Source organism: Labrus mixtus, chromosome 22, assembly GCF_963584025.1.
Source record: "Labrus mixtus chromosome 22, fLabMix1.1, whole genome shotgun sequence".
NCBI classification, from domain to species: Eukaryota; Metazoa; Chordata; class Actinopteri; order Labriformes; family Labridae; genus Labrus; species Labrus mixtus.
This window is the reverse complement of record NC_083633.1, coordinates 18,336,775-18,355,278: the sequence shown is the minus strand read 5'-3', so window position 1 is coordinate 18,355,278 and position 18,504 is coordinate 18,336,775. Positions and strand designations below refer to the sequence as shown.

Sequence of the window (18,504 nt, the reverse complement as noted above, 5' to 3'; positions counted from 1 at the left end):
CTCTCATTGATATATATTTTTTAGATAAAATAAAATACTTAATACATAAGAACAGAATGGTGAAGGATACACTAACTGAAACTAAATCTTCTTATTTAATTGCCTTCCGCTCCATAAATATGAAACTAGTCAAAGTCAACTTTACTGTCAATTTCAAAATATGCCAGACATTACAGTGGAATCGAAATTGCGTTTGTCTCCGTCCCACGGTGCAATACAACCAAAATAAGGTAAAATAAGGTAAAATAGATAAAATAAGATAAATTATGTTTACAGTAATACATTCTAGATAGTGCAACAGGTACAAAACAAAATGCTAAATAAAAGAAAATTTAAAGAAAAAGTAAACTAGTAGTAGGCTGGTAATTTCATAAATTGCTTATTTAACTTTATGAAAAAAACAAAGACAAAAGTAAAAAATGACAAGAAGATTACACTTGCATCATAACCTGCATATAGTGGTGCATTTAGAATATTTTCACATTACCATGATGGATGAGTATTTTTATTACTGAACAATTGTGAACTGTAGTGATTTTATCCCTTTGTTGATGTCTTGTATATTTATTTTTTATGATGATGTGGACCTCTGGTTACAAAATAAACTATAAGTATAGAGTTGTAAAGTATAGTATAACATACCTTATTTATTTTATTTATTTAATAGAAAAAAAGGGAAAATTAAAGAGTACTGTCGATGAGGGTTCTTTAAGGACTGAGTGTCCCTGAACGCAGCACCACACACAGCACTCCCACAGTCCATCGCGCTTCCTTTTCCAGCAGCGCCTGCGATCATGGCGGACGTGGTTGCGGAGCAGGTTGCGGAGCAGATACCAGTCCCGGACCGGGAGCTGAACGGGGAGGCGGAGGACAGAGAAGAGGCAGACCCCGTGGAGACAGAGACAGCGAAAAAGAAGAAGAAAAAGAAGAAGAAGAACAAGTCCGCAGCGGCAGGTGAGGCTGACCGGGACTAGTTTCTAGCTTCCAGGCTAGCAGAGCTAATGTTACTTATTGGAGATGCGTCAAGCTGGCCACATTTAACCATCGCGAACACAGAGTTTCCGGTTTCCATCAGAAAAGCAGGTGTACGAGATTTACTTGTGGGGACGGTTTTTAAATTTTGTATTGTTTTTGAAAAATGTATTTTTTAATCAGAAAATAACAAATTACACGACATTGAAAGAATGGCTGAGGTGTTAAGTATTTTGCTTCATCTACAAGAAAGTAAACCGAACTGTGACATTTTATTTTGAAAGTCGAACCGGAAGTGTGGCGCTTTAAATGCCGCTGACTTGACGCTGATCCTCATTAGCCATGCGGGTTACGAGCGGTTTGGACGGTGTAGCTGTCAGGCCTTATGAAACACGCCGGGCTTTACTCGGATCCACGTTTAGGAGCAGTGTCATCAACCACAGCTGACTGATCTATAATTTAATGTTTAATTAAATCAAAACAACAACAACGCGGTGAGCTGACTGCTCCTCTTTAGTCACTGTTGTGATTGCTCACTGTGTTGACTCTCAGCCAAGTTTATTTCTGTTTCGTAATTCCTCCTCTAGTGGAGTTATTATGCAAGAAAAAAAAAAGACCAAAAGGATGATTTCTCTGTAATTAAATCACAACATTAATACAAACCAAATGACTCTTTCATCTCAATTAACTCGATTAAAGTTCAAACAGTGTGCAGACATGTTTTGAAACGTTAATATTTCTGAATATTAAGGCAGGAAAAGTGCTGCAGATGGATGTTTATTTGCCCGTAGAAAATCAGGACACCTTAAGTCACCCTGGATTTATCACAAATACTCAAACCTTTCAAAGTGATCGCCATTATAAATAAACTACCACCTGTGCTTGATCTGTTAATGTGTCATATTGAAGCCAGTTACCTGCATGGAGTTGCTCACCTGCAGTCAGGAGGATCCGTCTTTATGCTTTAATTTTAGGATGCTGCCAAAATAAGATGAAACTTTGTCACTCTTCCTACATCCCCCCCCCCCCCTCCCGCTGCATTCTGCTGCGTGTGCTGACTCAGCAGAACTCGACTGCCGGTTGCCAGTTTGGTTATTTACTGTTCTGTGTGTTTTTTGACGATCTTTTTTTCCGTTTGCGTGCAGGCACTGAGGCGGAGGCCGACGGAGTGACCGAAGTGGCCAAACAGCTGGAGAAACAGGCGATAGAAGAGAAGGAGAAAGAGGAGGATGGAGAGGAAGGTGATGGGGATCATAACACACGTCGTCTTGATGCTGCACGTGTTGACGTCACATGTAGCTTGTGTGACAACGTTTTCTTTACCCCGCACAGACGGAGACGATGGAGAGAACTCTGCAGGGAAGAAGAAGAAGAAGAAAAAGAAGAAGAAAGGACGTAAGTTGCGCACATATCAGAGTAAAGCTTTGTATCGTACTGCAGTGCTGTTCAGTGTTTTAGAATCTCGTATAAAGCAGCGTCTGTCCTCAGCTGAAGGTTGACTGTGTTGTCCTGATTCAGCTCTTCACTGTACGACATCTGTTAGTCGGCCTGATTGAGTTTTTTCTTTTCTTTCAGCCAAATCTCAAACCGATCCCCCGTCTGTTCCCATCTGTGAGTTATACCCAAGTGGAGTGTTTCCCATCGGACAAGAGTGTGAATACCCCACCGTACAGGACGGGTAAGACGAGTTAAAACACACACACACACACACACACACACACATCTAAACCTGTTTATATTTTTCTTAATTTCAGAGATTATTCTTAATTCCTGTTCTTCTGTTGATGCTCCTCGACTCTTGAGACCGAAACACTTTGTGTTATTTGGAATTTGCTTTATTGTTTACCTTTTTGTTTTGTAGCTGTTAAAGTTTTTGCACACCGTTCTTGGTGCTGTTTTAGGATGTGTTTTTTTATTGTCTTCCTCTTAAGCATCACATGACCTCTCACTACTCAGGAAGATAATATTTTTTATAAATTATATTTAAAGTCTCTCAGTTGAAAGTGTCTTGCCTGCAATCATTTGTGTAATTTGAAATTTTAAAGTGTTATAAATTTAACCAGTTCAGTGTTTTTCTGAGCGTTAAAACTCTTCTTTTTTTTTAGTCAAAAATTTAAAAACTGCAAACGTTGAAGGAACAACTTTCTTTCAGTTTGAAGGAATGTTACTCGCAGATGGTCAGAGTTTTTATACTCAGGTTGGTGGTGAAGTCATTGACCCTGAACAGCTGATTGAGGCCCGTGGATGAGTCAGGACTGTGTGTTGTTATGTCGTAAAACCAGGTCCTTCCTGCAGTTTCAACATGCTCACTATCTGCTCGTGAACAGCGTTTCAGTATTAGAAGAAAAGATTTCTTGTTGTGTTGAAACGATTCACTGAAACGAGCAAATAAATCAAATATGAAATGAAATCAGTATTATGTTACTTTCTGAATTCCGACCTTAATGTCCAGGAAATGAACTCTGTGTTGTTGTTGTTGTGTTCCGCCTCCAGCCGCAGCGCAGTGTGGCGTACGACAATCGAGGAGAGGCGGGTGATGGATAAAGCCAACGAGGAGGTGTGGAGCGACTTCAGACAGGCAGCCGAGGCCCACAGACAAGTCCGCCAGCACGTCCGCGGCTTCATGAAACCCGGCATGACCATGATTGAAATCTGGTGAGGGCTTCCTTTGTCGCCGTCGTCCACTTCATCGGTCACACTTTTCACTTGATAGGAACAGTTTGAGGTTGCAGTTACAACATGAAGAGAGTTGTATAGATTGTTGTGAGGAGGAGAGATTTGCTGACTCATCAAAAACAGTCGTCCATCAGAGCTGTAAAAAAAATAAATAATAATAATCTAGTGTCAGCAAATAAAATCTTAAAAACAGGGGCTGACTCCCCGGCAGAATTACTCACTCTTAAAAGTCCTTAAAATGTGTAAACCATAGTCTCACAACTCAATGATTCACATTAAAGTATGAAAAAATAAAATAATAAGTGTTTGAATCAGAGTTTTTCATTTCTTCTTTCGTCTTCTCATTTTGTTGATCTCTTGTCCCGCCTCCCCAGCGAGCGGTTGGAGGACTGCTCTCGTAAGCTGATCAAGGAGAACAAGCTGAACGCCGGCCTGGCCTTCCCCACCGGCTGCTCCCTCAACCACTGCGCTGCCCACTACACTCCCAACGCCGGAGACACCACCGTCCTGCAGTACGACGACGTCTGCAAGATCGACTTCGGCACGCACATCAACGGTACGCCGGGCACTTCCTGCTGCTTCAGCGGTTGATTTGTGCTGATCTTTAATGATGCATTCGGGGCGAGCTCTGCACACATAATGGGGTCGATGGAGAAGCGGCCGCGAAGGAGATTTACTCTCAGGAGCGAGTGGGTTACAGTGATTAGAGGAGGAAATGGAAATCAATCGTCAGACTCTTTAAGACTCTGCTCTCGTGGAACAGCTTGAGTCTGTAATAAAGTTACAGCTTTCTTTAACTGTAATGAAACTAAAATGCAGACGTTAAATCAAGTAGGATGGTTTCTCCTCTTTTATGTCAGGGTGGGGATAAAAACAGAAACAAACAGCGACCTAAAAAACACAGAGGGTGATAATTAAACTGTTCTCCTTACATGAGTACATGAGGAGTTTATACTAAAGGTGTTTTGTGCTGTTACAAACTGTAGACTACATTCTCTGTATTTTTTATTTAATCCTTTTAGACGGGTTAAAATCATTGAGATCAAAATCTCTTTTTGAAGAGAGAGAGCTTTAGAAGAAAAAAACAGTAGAATAAAGCTCACAAAAAAGAAAAACTTACGCTTGTGAGTGTTTCAAAGAGCTTAGAGTAAAATCTAAAACCCTCAAAAAAATGTTAGATTCACTTCACATCAAAAAGCTTTTTATCTTATTCCAATTTCAGTCTTAATCTTTTTACTTTAACTACTCATGGAAGCACTGAATGTGACCTAAATGTTGAACATACATAAATATAAAAAAAATGCTTTACAGAATATCTGCAAATCAAAATACAAAATGCAAAACCTCTAAAAAAAAGTAAATAAAAGAAACCTCAAATGAGGCGACTAAAACATCAGCTAAATGTTGTTTTCTGCTCCTTGTCTGTTTGCAGGGCGAATCATTGACTGTGCCTTCACCGTCACATTTAATCCAAAGTACGACAAGCTGCTGGAGGCTGTGAGAGACGCCACCAATACTGGAATCAAAGTATGACTAACACACACACACACACAAAACATCCCAGAGTTTTTTTTCTGATTGGTCCCCGGAGCTGATGATTTCCTGTTTTTGTTGCAGAACGCCGGCATCGATGTGCGTCTGTGTGATGTCGGAGAAGCGATTCAAGAAGTGATGGAGTCCTATGAGGTCGAGCTCGACGGCAAAACATATCAAGGTTGAACTCTATTGATATTTACTTGTGTGTTTATAACATATGATGACATTGAAACAACAGATTTAGTTTTTGTGTTTTCAGAGCTTGATCTAAATGTAGTAATAATAATAATAATAATAATAATAATAATACATTAGTTTTATAAAGCGCTGTTCTGAAAACTCAAAGACGCTTTGACAAAAACATAAAACGACGAGGACAGTACAACAAAGAAGTAATGTGGGGGGGGGTTAGTGGTTGTAGGCAGTGATGAAGAGGTGAGTTTTGAGGGATTTCTTGAAGGAGGTGAGTGTGGGGGAGTCTCTGATGTTTTTTGGGAGTGAGTAAGATCGTTAAAAACTACATTTGAAGTTACATTTATGACACTGCAGAGCCTGAAAATGTCATGAAATGTGGATGTTTTAACCAGTGTTATCTACATGAACGATACTTTAAAGAAATTATCTGTTTGTTTCTAAAACCTTTTTTTTTTTTCTCCTTCCAGTGAAGCCGATCCGAAACCTGAACGGTCATTCAATCGGTCAGTACAGAATACACGCAGGAAAGACTGTGCCCATCGTTAAAGGGGGAGAAGCAACGAGGATGGAGGTGAGTTCATTACATCCATCACTCTGATCCGTCTGAAATAATGAACACGCTCTGATTTTTTATTTTTGCACCGCCTTTATTTTTGAAAGGAGGGAGAGGTGTATGCCATCGAGACGTTCGGCAGCACAGGTAAAGGTGTGGTGCACGATGACATGGAGTGCTCTCACTACATGAAGAACTTTGACATCGGCCACGTCCCCATCAGGTAAGAACTTCTCTGTTTTCATGATGTCTGCACTTGTATGTCTGTTGTGACCGCTGCTGGATACTTATAAACGTCCCTCCGTGACCTTCAGGCTTCCCAGAGCGAAACACCTCCTGAACGTCGTCAACGAGAACTTCGGCACGTTGGCGTTCTGCCGCCGCTGGCTGGACCGCCTGGGCGAGAGCAAGTACCTGATGGCCCTGAAGAACCTGTGCGACTTGGGCATCGTGGACCCCTACCCGCCCCTCTGCGACACCAAGGGCTGCTACACGGCTCAGTTCGAGCACACCATCCTGCTCAGGCCCACCTGCAAGGAGGTGGTGAGCCGGGGAGACGACTACTGACAACCCCACAGCACCACAACGCCCCCCCCCCCCCTTCACCTCCACACAGCACCTCCAAGACCCTGTTAGCAACTCCTTCTTCTTCAGAGAAACAAAAAAAAATAAGCTCCTTTAACAGGATGTCGTTGTCTGAGAGCAGTTCTTGAGGGATGCCAAATGCTACTGTATTCTACCCACAATGCACCACTCTCAGCTTGCACGGAAGAAGGACTGGCTTTCTTGAGTTTTCTGTCATCACCTTTAAAAAAAAAAAAAAAAAAAAAAAAAAGCCTCGACCTCTTTCTGTGGGAGGAAAGATTATAGTTTCCTTCAACATCCTGCGGACCTCATTTTCCAAAAACATCAAGTTAACTGTCTGACAGTTAAAGAGTTAATTAAACTGCTGCTCAATCTAATGCACCCCCCAGTATTCATACAATGGTGAGCGTGGGAAACCCCTTTATTACCCTCCCCCTTAATTTTCAAAGTTTCTATGGCTCCACTCTGAGCCTCCAGTGCTTTAGTGCTCGAGTTAAGTTAAGCACAACTGCTACTGACGAGTTGAAGAAGTGGTTATGCCGATGCATGGCCAAAAAAAATCTCTGCAAAGGACGATTCCTAAAAATCTAAAGCTTTTGGGATGTCTTGGAATACGAGCCGACTACATACAGGCGCCGTGCATCTGCAGCTGTATGTTTGGCTTCTGTTGCTACAGGAGGGAACGCGGCACTTTGGCCCTCTAGTCATCGTTTCTGTGATATTTGTAAAATATCTTCGAAATGGGTTGCTGCCACTGTATGTTCCCGATTGGAAAAAAAAAAAAGCTTCATTTTGAAAAACCCCTGAAAATGTTTTTGTAAGAAAAAAAGATTAAAATGGTTTTGCTCATTAGAAGGTGTCATCTTCTGGTGTCTCAATAATTAACGGTGTAATGTCTCATCTGCATATTGAGATTACTTCACATTCATCTGCTTTTCTTTTACTAGCACCCTTCATAAAAATAAAAGACAAGACACTTGCATCTTTTGTAGAAAAATGAAAAAATATTCTCGTTTATTGAGGTAATTTTCTCTAGAAAAAAATTGAGGTAACAATTTGCATAGTATAACTTTCATAAATTTACACACACACACAAAAACACACATCCATGGAGTAGTTACCAAAATGCCAACAATGTGTCACAAAATGGACAATGGAGAAAAAAAAAAACAGTATGAAGTGTGCTTTAAATTAACCTCTTGTGGAGGAATCATGGTTGAGGCGGAAAATAAAATTTTCTTTTTTACAAATTCTCCAGTATGGAGATAAATATCACAATCTGTATACACTGGATATTGTACTGAACAGGATGTAAATACAGTATGTACACACACCTACTGAATGGTGGGAGAACAGTAAAATCTGTCATATCTGCTGGTGGTTCAAACAATCAGGGTTGAAGAAAACCTTTAAAAACAGTCAATGGCCTCTTTTTTTTCCTACAGCCTCTGAGACAGTATGTATAAAAATACATTCATAATCTAAATGCTGGTGTGGGTGGGACTGCGGCTGTGCAGATACCACTACGCTGAATCAATATCGACTATAAAAATATATATACTTTGTCAACAAAAGGGCACTTTTTCTAGTACACTAGTATGTGTCCGGTTTGGGATGGTTCACACTGAAGAAAATTACATTCTGGTGCAGAGAGGTGGCAGCATTTAGCTAAAAAAAAAAAAAAAATCCCATTGGAAACTTTCCCCGCCGAGTTGAAGAGGAAAGAAAATATAAACCCAGCAAACGTTTAAGAAACACTGAGAAGTTTTTCATACTCTTCCCCCCCGAGGCTTTGGCTTGAGGTCTGCCTGACAGGAGACCTTCAGAGGGAAACATAGATTTCATGCCCTCGTAGTTACACAAATATGAACCGAAACTGAGTAAAAATGCTACGCTGACGACCTATTTTGTAGGAGTTAGTGCATTTCTGGCAGGAAACTGTTGTTTATATCTATCAAAACTTGACTTGTGTAGAAAACAGGGAGGCCAAAACTAGTGAGTGAATGACATTTAACCACCCTACATCCAGTTCTATGACAGCTATCTAAAGTGACTGATTCAAACAAACAGCATTTACAATCAACAATCCACTGTATGCCGGTAGGCACACGTGGATGCACCTGTACGACCTGAAGAGGACACTTAAAGTCGTGTCGTCACAGTCTGTTGGCTGCTACTGAGACACTTGGCTGATACTCTCTCTCTCTTTTTTTTTTTTTAATATAAAATACAACTGTACACAAATCACAAACATCACCATCTTTTAAAAAATACCTACATATAAACAGCATATACAAGAAGTTCACAAAGCAGAACCAGGTTTTTAAAAAGGAGTCCTTCCTCTCTTGTTTTCCTTATTTAGAAAAATAGACTAAAAAAAACAAAACACACACACACCCGTCCTCCTCGGATATAAAAAATGCCCAAAGGAAAGGAGGGGAGGGGGGAGAGAAAGAGCGATAGGTGGGGCTGTGCTGATATCGTCTCGAGAAGGAGGAGGAGGAGGAGGAAGAGGGGGATTGTGGTCCTATAGCGGCCGGTCTTTGTCCTGAGTTACTCGCTGCGTGTAGAAGAGGATGTAGGCCTGAGCGCGGCATACCTCGTCTACTGAACACACATTCAGTTTAGAGTCATTACAGTGAACCCAAAAGCCTGCAGGAGAAAACAAAGAAAAAGTGTTCATGTGAGAAACAAATCAGTCTTAATGATCGGGCAAATCCAGCTCCAGAAGTCAATTTGATACTGGAAAAAAAAACGAGAATTTGAATAGTCAGGTCCCCCTTTGTTTATGGACCTGGACTATTAGATTGCACCAGTTCCACTTTGGTGTCAGAGTCAGCTGCCAAAAAGCTCCTAAGTCAAGTCAAGTCAGGTGAATTTGCTTCACACGTGACATCAAAAGCATCATGGCAGCGGAAAAAGGACACATGCAAATCGAAAATTTAAAAGCAGAACTAAAACAATCAGAGAGAAAGTCCCAAAAAAATCAACTAAAACAGCATATACAAAAACAAAAAGGTGTTTCATGCAGGAATGTCCTTGAACACACCATTAGAGACGGCTTCAAAGCAGCTATTGGTTATGGATTTATCTCCGCAGCCAGCTGTTAACGATAACCGAAACAATAAAATCAGTAGGAGTAAAAGCTTTCTTTACTCACGTCCTTCTGTGTTGTAGCAGTAGGAAGTGTAGTGGCCAGAACCGAAGCCCTTCCCATGATGCATCACCACAGCGGAGAGGTCGTAGAGGAAGTGCTTGGGACGCGGTGAGCCCGCGGAGCTGGGGCTGCCGGGACTGGAGCAGGTGGGCGGGACTTTGGGTGAGGGGTCTCTGCAGCAGTACGGCTCCATGTTGAGCAGCTGATCGAAGCTGACGTGGACTCCGATCTTCTCCCGGTGGTTCCGCCCAGACCACCTGAGGGACCAATGAGGAGACGGGAAACCAGTCGGCAAGTTAGATACTAGTCAGTATCACATCATTTGACAACATTAGACTGCATTTCTACGACTGGAAACATTCATGACATGCCATCTGTCAGTTGATTGAACTGAACACTTGGCACTTATTTTAAGAGCAACCCGGCTGTTGGCCTTCCTGTAGCTCGCAGGGAGTGCAAGGGAGTCGATTTAGAGGCAGAGATATCTCAAATAAAACAAACACATCAAGTATTAATCATGCCGTTTATGTTTTGGTTTCAGCATAAACAAACAAGGCACAACTTTCTCATCCAGCATTCACTGTCCTTTAAAAATGACCTCTTCACTTTTTCTTCTCTTTCTGTTAATCCGAGGCTGCCGGGGTGAACTAGCCTCGCAAGGGTGAATGAACTTAAATAGAATTGGCTCCAGAGATAGTTTTCCTACCTGAAGCGTTTGAGGTGAAGTCGCAGGACCTGAGGCAGTTTGTGGACCATCAGCTGTTTTTGTGCTTCGGTCAGGATGACTGGTTTGGAGGAGCTCCGCCTTCGAGCGGCTATAAATAAAAGAGAAAAACAATTCAAGATATCAATTTTATTCAACTTCTAGTTCCCTAAATGTTGATTAAATCTAAATCTGAAATCCACAAATAACCACTGAACCACACCTTCTTTTTTAAGTCCCAAAATTAAAGGTTCCAGTTCCAATGTATTTAGGTTTATAAGCCTAAATTGTAAATAAAATGTAAAGTTTAACTGGGAGAAGGTGAATCATGAAATGAGTTTGGCACAGCCAGTGAGTCTTCTCTCTGCTGCAGAGAAACAGTTTCACCCCGGGACTACAGAAAACATAACTACAAACTCTATTTTTAAGATGCGTTTAGGAGTGGAGGCTCTGTCCTCGTAAACAATCTTTGAGCGCTGACAGCTCAGACAGGTAACATCTTGCAGAGAGCCTTTTAAATCAGGCAACCCATTAGTTTAAGGTTAGCCTCTTATCAAGTTTCTCACAGCAGACTTATCACAGTGACAGGAGATATAAATTACCGCTGGCAACGTTTAACCTTTGGCTAAAAACAAGAAGCAGTTACTTTGATGTTGTGCACAATTCTCAGTGCTAATCAAAAAAGAGAGAGGAGATAAGTGTTCATCAGTGTTCTTTGTATTTAGAAAAACCTTTTATTTTGTCTCAAAGCGGCATGAAATGTTAAAATGGCTGGAAATTCCTTCTTTTAGCGTTCAGAGTTCCCACTCTACGACCAAATTTAACTTGTTGCACATCATCCCTCTTTCTTCCTTCTTTTCTAATCTCTCCTGTCTCTACTCATAAATAATTAAATTCCTTTCCAGAAATAACAAAGAGGGGACTTTTATAGATAAGACTTTTACCTCGAGATCATTACATTTGATCTGCACTAAGTGTTTAGTCCTCTGAGAAACCACACTCCCCACGGTTTGTCCTGCAGCGCTCTTATTGATCTTTGCCTTCGACTGTAAAACTATGCAGCTGAGAAAAACCTCTTAGACAAATCAATACAAACACTTGAACTCAAACATCAAACATATTGAGAAAACAACTTTATTAAGAAGATCTTTATCAATTCCCCCCTCCAAGAAAAAGGTCCTGTGCATGTTTGAGCCGGCTAAATAATAAGAAAGGGAGACATACCACAGCCTCGGTGTCAAGTCTCTGAATTAACAAGTGTGTGTGCGTGTGTGTGTGTGTGTGTGTGTGTGTGTGTGTGTGTGTGTGTAGACACTGAACTCACAGTTACACTGGTCACAGGCGTAGATGTTTCCCTCCAGCGCTTCAGTCTCTGTGAACTTGGCGAGCATTTCAGTCAGGTGGCACGACGCCTGGGCGGCCGACTCCCTGCTATTGCTGTGATAGCGCTCCGGGAACTCCAGAGACAGATCCCAGAACGGCTCCACCGTGTTGGAGCGATGGTCGCAGGCCAGACACGTCACCTGCAACGGAGGAAGTGGTTCACTAAACACAAGAATATAAAAATCTGTTCTGGCCATGATGATGATGTGTGCTGTTTCATGTCTCGAAACTTCAAACATGGAAATACTTACAAGTGATCTACTTCAATTTCATATAAATTTCTAACTTAATGTGACAGTTTATGTATAATGATAACTTCCTTCGTCAGAGTGCATATATACAATCTGAGTCACTGCTTTGGTTAAAAGCTAGAAGTCCCCTTCACAGACACACAGGCCTCTCTGTTCAGAAAGAGCAGGTGTCTCAGTGTGTGCTCAGCCTCTACAAGTAGCCTCTAATCTCTCTCACACCCCCCGTGTCGCTCTCATGTCAGCTGCTCGACCTGATGCTTAGCTTAGAGTTATATACGTTTAAATGGTGGTACAGATGCATCTATATACATCACCTACTTATAGGACTGCAAGCTTTAAATCGGGTCACACAAGCACACGATACACATCATTTTTAAAATAAGAAGGAGCCGAACTCTATCCATCATCTATCTATCACAGAGAAAATAACACTAGTAAAAAATATGCTTACACCTAAAATACAAAAAAATATTGTTCTCAGTACATAATGGGGAGGAATAACTTGATTTGTTAAAGTGTAAAATGTTCTTTAGCTGTGATTTCAGGGATTTCTTTCCACTCAAGGTGCAATTGGATTTAAAGCCGCTACTCAAAGCTCTATTTGTGATTTTTCTTTTAGTGCATAAACTTACTTGTATATACCCCCTATTTTTATTTATCTTATCTATTCTGTTTAATGTGTATTTTGTATTTTGACCTGACTTGTCTGTGCTGCTGCAACGCCCGAATTTCCCCTCTGGGGATCAATAAAGTATTATCCTATCCTATAAAATGTCAATAAATAGAAAAGACAAAGGCCTCTAGTCTTATTTACTACTTTCTTTATTTCCGCTGTAAGATCTATTCATGGAGTAAAAACCGTCCAGAGTTGATCTTCATTATCGATGTTAATTTAATTGCAACCCCCCCAGTAAGAACATTTAATCAAATAGCCTTACTCTCAAACTCAGCTCAGGATGACTTTCTTTAAATGTCATGTTTTTACAGAACAGCAGTCCATGTTGTAGTTTGAAAGATTGAAACGTAACAGACACACAGTTCGGGGCAGCAACAAGATGATGATGGTATAAAAGAACTGTTCCCTTTGTTTCAAAGGAAGTTGGTAAAAAAGCTTTTATGTTTTGTGCTCCTTCTGATTGGAATAAGTTAAATCTCCGTTCCACTTATTTAAACATGTTTTGTTTTCTCATCTTCAAACTGATTGTGTATGTTTTCAGTAGCGTCAACACTGTTTATTTATTTCTCTTTATGTATAGACTGAATCGCTCTCCTCTAAGGTGTCTAATCTAGAGTTGTAATTGTTGTAGCTTATTATTGTATCTGTTCTCTGTTTAGTTTTTTGTGTGTTTTGTTGTTGTTGCTGTTGTTTTTTTGCTCTATGTATTACTTTGTTTGTTTGGTCTGTAGTGTGTTATGTTTTGGTTTTGTACTGCTGTGTTGTACCTGTGTCTTTGTAAATATATGTTTGGGACCCCCTTGAAAACGAGGTGATACACCTCAAGGGGCTTATCCTAACATAATACATTTCTCAACTGCTCCAAGTGCATTAAACAGATCCTCCATTCACAAGACACACGCCTCTGTGTGTGAGTGTTTAAGAGCTCTCGCTCCACAACATCCACATCCAAAGAGATGTTAAGTGTGATGTGAAATCAAAAGTTATTAAAATTAAGTCAAACTTTTAGGCTCATGTCACATCTGGAAGCTTAACCTCCACTTTAGCATTTTAAGTAGTTCATGAATATTTGACACATGGCCAATTAAATCTGAAATATGAATTAGTGATGATGAATCATGGCTGCTGAATCATCAATGCAGACAGAGTGTGTGGGTAGAAGAGATGTGTGCAGTAAGTAAAACAGATGAATTTGCTGAGTGAGTCAAAAATTAAATACAGGTTACAGCAGTTCTCTGTGTGTGTGTGTGTGTGTGTGTGTGTGTGTGTGTCATACCTGGCTAAGCAGCTGGCCATGGAAGATGGTGTTGACCACACTGAGCACCTGTTTGATGAGTCGTTTCTGGATCTGTGGGACTCCTGCGCTGGTCGTGTGTTGGCCTGTGCTCTCCAGCTCGTGCTGCACTTTGTCCAGCAGCTCACACAGGAACTCCTGAGCGTCCTGCTGAGCGTAGCCCCTGAACGCCGGGATCAGCTGCCACACCGAGTGCAGCATGGCGAAAGGCGAGACCAGCGCCCACTTGCCCGACCACATGACCTGGAACAAGGTGTGCAGCTCGTGGCAGAGGGAGATGTGCTTCGAGCTGGGCTCTTTGGGTTGAATCAGCTCCATGCTGCGGGACCTCGAGGCCCCGCCGCTCAGCCCGGCTCCCGAGCCCGAGCTAGCCTGGGGTCCCTTCCTTTGGGTCAGGGGGGAATGGGATGTGACCTTCCCCGTCAGCTGGCCGTGGACAGCAGAGGCCAGCAGCTCCAGCGCCTGGGTCAGATCCAGGCGCAGGAAGCACTCCCTGAAAACGTGCAGGTGGCTCAGAACCTGCAGGATAGAGTTCATATAACAGGTGTTGCCTAAATTTCTGAGGCCCGTCACTCCAGGCGTGACAGTGGGGCGCCGTTTGAAGGGGGAACCCCCCTGTTTGGTACTCTGCTTGCGGCGAACAGGAGTCTGGGCAGCACGGGGGGTCACTGTGGGAGTTTTGGGCTTAGATTTGGTGGCAGAAGAACGGCTTCGTGTTCTGGGAGTAGGTTGGACCGTTTTAGTCCGCACAGCTTTCTTGGGTGTAGCGGGGCTTCGAGTCCTCAGCCTGCGGGTAACAGACGGAGGCTCGGGGGTTTTTGTCTTCTTGCGTGCCCTCCTAGATGGCGTCCTCCTTAACGGCGGCGTGACCGCAGCCTCTGCAACTTTCTGGCTCCTCCGGCGCAAACGGCGACTCTTCCTGAGCGGAGCGTTCTCCAGGTCCTCCTGTAGCTGCCTCTTTTGAGCCCGCCTCCTCTCCCTCGCCTCCCTTTTCTGCTCCTCCTCCTCTTCCCTCTTTCTCTCCTCTTCCTCCCTCTTCTTTCCACATTCGGTAAGCGCAAACCAGAAGCGAAAAATGCGTCCCATCAGCGCCCTGCGACGATGCCAAAGTGCAGTAAACATCCTGTCCTCGTCTCTAAGCTGCAGCTCGCTGGCGCCGCACGGGATGACGGCGTCAGGAGCAGCACTTGTAGAGCGGAGGGTACGCCCACTGCGGGTGGTGACCTCGTAGCGCTGGCTCTGGATGGCGCTGAGCGTACTGCGAAGTAGCTTCAGGTCTCCTGTGGCGTTATCATTCAAGACATAGTCATCGCACAAATAGCAAAATACGTAAAGTTCATTAACCTCCATAGCCAACGGGTGGCGCTGCTGCTGGAAATGCTGCAGAGCATGTTCCTCAATGTAGCGCCCGCACGCCACATGAGCACAGCCCAGGCAGGCCCAGATGGACTCGGAGGTGTTGCAGTCCACACAGTGCCACTTCTGGGGGTTGAGGATGGAGTGGTCGGGGGCAAGCCGCAGCCGCCCCACATGCTTACACCTGTCCATTACACACGCCGGCCAACCGAGCTGGCTGGCTGGCTGTGTCAGTCAGTAGCTGACCGTCTATGTGTAAGTCTGAGTAGTGTGTGTGTCAAAGCTTCACACCGGCTTCATATCACCATGGTTACCATGGTGAGCAGAGAAATGGGACCCTCCCAAGGCATGGCAGTGTCTGAAGGGGAGAGAGAACATATGTAGTGAGTCAAAATGAATTTCAAATCCTGGATTTAAGATCTTAGAGAGCTAGGTGATTAAACATTTATTTGATTATCTTGTTATCCATTTACAGGCCAGAAAAAATTGCGCAAAATAAATTGGATAAATACATTGCAACACAAAGTAATTATTGTCTCAAAGGCACTTCATCTAACCTGCAATGACTGAGTTTTATGAGGCCATGGGTACACACACATAAAACTGTGGCAAACAGCCAGATGCTGCGCAGGATTTAACATACACACCCGGGCCGACAGTCAAATGTCTGGTTGATAAACATGACTGCAGTGAGTGCTGCCAGGCACATCCACAGAAAGACAGAAAGGTGTGTAACTTATCATGGACTGTTGAACCAGGATGTAAAAGGAAGGATCAACATGACAAACCTTGGAGCTTTTCCAGAGGATGTGAATAAGAAATAAAAACTCAGACGGAGCAAATGTAACAGCAGAGGTGACCTCTATCAAAACTTGTTAGGTGATGGATAAGAGGATAGGGAAACTGCCGGTCTTAGTTTTTTGAAGCATCACACTGCAAAAAAGTGATTGAAGAAAATATCTGACGTCAGTTTCAAGACACAAGAACCCAACAACCAGTCTCCACTTGGCCTACTCTGGCATCTTTTCACCACCCCTATGGGGGCTCAACTCAGAAAGTTGGGGATCCTCGAGTGGGCAGAGCACTTTCAACACCCCCATCGAGTTAAAAGAAGTAAGATTATCCAACAAAAGGGGAATGAGCTTTCAAAGAGGTGCAACCTTTTGTCTGGTTACAGGACTACCTTTGCCTGGGGAAAAAGAAAGAGAGAGGGGAAACCAACCAAGTGAAGAAACATTGACTACCGGAGTTGGGTAACAGAGAGGAAAAATAATGGAACAAAACAAAAGCTGGATTGCAAGAAAACATCATGTTTCAACATACTGTCTTGCTATAATTAGGGCTGGGAGATATGGACCAAAACTCATATCTCGATATTGTTTAGCTGAATGGCGATACTCGATATATATCGATATGTATTTTATTAACGGTGAAAACACATGGAAAAATAAACTACCTGTTTGTGAATTTAAAAAGTAATATTATAAAATAAAAATACAATAAAAGAGAGAGAGAGGAGGAGCAGGGTTAAGAGGGACAGACAGTCAGTCATCATCAGTGAGATGAGAAAAAAGTGACCTGGCACCTCTGTAACGTTATTTTAATGCAACATAAACTATATCCATATTAACGATATTGTCTTACCCTATATCATGTTTGAAAATATATCGATATATCTTAAAAACTCGATATATTTCCCAGCCCTAGCTATAATCACATTCTTTTTTAAAACACTTATAAAAGCAAAAAATGCTCAAAGCACAGCGTTTGATTATTTGTTATAATGCAAGATGATTATTATTATTTGAGTCCATGACAAAATGTCAGGATGCAGGGTTGATTAATTGCAACAAATTTACTTTAACAGCAATTTACAGCCATGCATATTTGTTTTATATATATTTACACACCACACATTACAATCTGCACACTTTACACTGTTTACATTACTCTATATTTTCAAATATTTATTTTTTAAATTTTACATACTGTATATATGTGTATTAGTAATTGAGTGTTATTGCATGGCCTTGCAGAACAATCTTTTACATTTCATGTGACAAACACAAATCTTGAATCTTGAATTTCCCACAAACTTAAACACACTTTCATAAATCTGCAACGGATTAATAAACACATTGTACCTGACAGTAAACACTACTTTACTACATCTATTTCGCAACTAAACTAATGTTTTAGTGTGGGGAAAGTGTGGCGTCTAGCAGGATAAATAGTGACATGACTCTTTGAGAAGTTTCTAAAAGTCTCTGAAGTGTCTGAAGTGTCTGAGTGAGTTAGCGCGCTTTGCCTGGTTTGTCCTTGTTGCAGCATGCTGCAGAGAGTCTGCACACAAACACAACCTGATGCTAATACACAGCTTTAATCAGTCAGGATAAAATACCACCAGCTTGTTTGGCCCTGAAACAAAACTCACCGAATAACAGCAGCACAATGAGGACAACTTTAATTACCTCTCCGGGGGAAAGGTTAGCGGACTAGTTAGCGTGCAAAGCGGTGCAACCAAGAGGAGATTAAAACACTGAATTAAACGAAAATACAATTAATACCAAAAGGAAACCCTTGCAAAGTAATTATGCAAAAATAGAATTAAACACACAAGAGAGTCCAGACAAATACGCGCCCTCCTATCAGCTCTGCAGATTATATTTTGTGTTTACTCAACAGTTTAGTGAGGACTAGCTCTCCTGCTAACGTTAGCCTAGCATGCTACATAGCTACCTAGCAGGCTATCTTTGATAATCACAACAAGTTTCGTGCTCTCGCGTTAAAACGCCGACATGTCACACGTGTTTTAACGTCAACACGTGTAGCATCTACTCCGCTGTTTCACATTATTAAATAATGACTGTATGGGTAAAGAAAGCAGCATACCGAGCCTCTCCTTCACGGCAGTAACTCCTCTGTTTCTAAAATGATCGCCATCTTGTCAGTCCCTGTCGCGTGGTGTGGACTCGAGCGCGTCCCCGATCCGTGACGTCATTGTTGTTGTTGTTGTTGGTGATGATGATGAATAGAATAGAATTATTATTATTGATCCTAAACTGGGAAATTGTGGCGTTACAGCAGCAGGTTATCAAACACACAATATGAGTAAAAAACACAATGTTAGAAAATAAACATAATATAATATTAACTACAAAGTAAAT

At 42.0% G+C, this 18,504-nt stretch overlaps 2 protein-coding genes across 2 annotated transcripts; one reads left to right on the top strand and one right to left on the bottom strand.

Moving 5' to 3' along the window:
- The first annotated feature begins 764 nt into the window (after positions 1-764).
- metap2a (methionyl aminopeptidase 2a) lies at positions 765-6,604 on the top strand. The gene is made up of 11 exons (XM_061030328.1): positions 765-954; positions 2,118-2,213; positions 2,305-2,367; positions 2,548-2,650; positions 3,466-3,627; positions 4,023-4,204; positions 5,081-5,175; positions 5,266-5,362; positions 5,847-5,950; positions 6,040-6,155; positions 6,247-6,604. The coding sequence occupies exons 1-11, from the start codon at positions 795-797 to the stop codon at positions 6,497-6,499; spliced, it is 1,431 nt and encodes a 476-aa protein (XP_060886311.1). The 5' UTR covers positions 765-794; the 3' UTR covers positions 6,500-6,604.
- Positions 6,605-7,499: 895 nt separating this feature from the next.
- On the bottom strand, positions 7,500-18,304 carry usp44 (ubiquitin specific peptidase 44). Its single transcript, XM_061030327.1, has 6 exons — positions 18,230-18,304; positions 13,964-15,695; positions 11,702-11,900; positions 10,381-10,489; positions 9,678-9,931; positions 7,500-9,169 (listed from the first exon to the last, which is right to left on the bottom strand). Exons 2-6 carry the CDS (start codon positions 15,527-15,529, stop codon positions 9,045-9,047), a joined length of 2,253 nt encoding a protein of 750 aa, XP_060886310.1. The 5' UTR covers positions 15,530-15,695; positions 18,230-18,304; the 3' UTR covers positions 7,500-9,044.
- Positions 18,305-18,504: the final 200 nt, after the last annotated feature.

Excerpts from the sequence above, each read along its gene's own strand:
- metap2a (XM_061030328.1), top strand. The coding sequence starts at position 795 with ATGGCGGACGTGGTTGCGGAGCAGGTTGCGGAGCAGATACCAGTCCCG. Across the intron at positions 3,628-4,022 it reads ATGACCATGATTGAAATCTG|CGAGCGGTTGGAGGACTGCT; the intron begins GTGAGGGCTTCC and ends CCGCCTCCCCAG. Across the intron at positions 4,205-5,080 it reads CTTCGGCACGCACATCAACG|GGCGAATCATTGACTGTGCC; the intron begins GTACGCCGGGCA and ends GTCTGTTTGCAG.
- usp44 (XM_061030327.1), bottom strand. The coding sequence starts at position 15,529 with ATGGACAGGTGTAAGCATGTGGGGCGGCTGCGGCTTGCCCCCGACCAC. Across the intron at positions 11,901-13,963 it reads ATGGCCAGCTGCTTAGCCAG|GTGACGTGTCTGGCCTGCGA; the intron begins GTATGACACACA and ends CCTCCGTTGCAG. Across the intron at positions 9,170-9,677 it reads CTGCTACAACACAGAAGGAC|GCTTTTGGGTTCACTGTAAT; the intron begins GTGAGTAAAGAA and ends TTTCTCCTGCAG.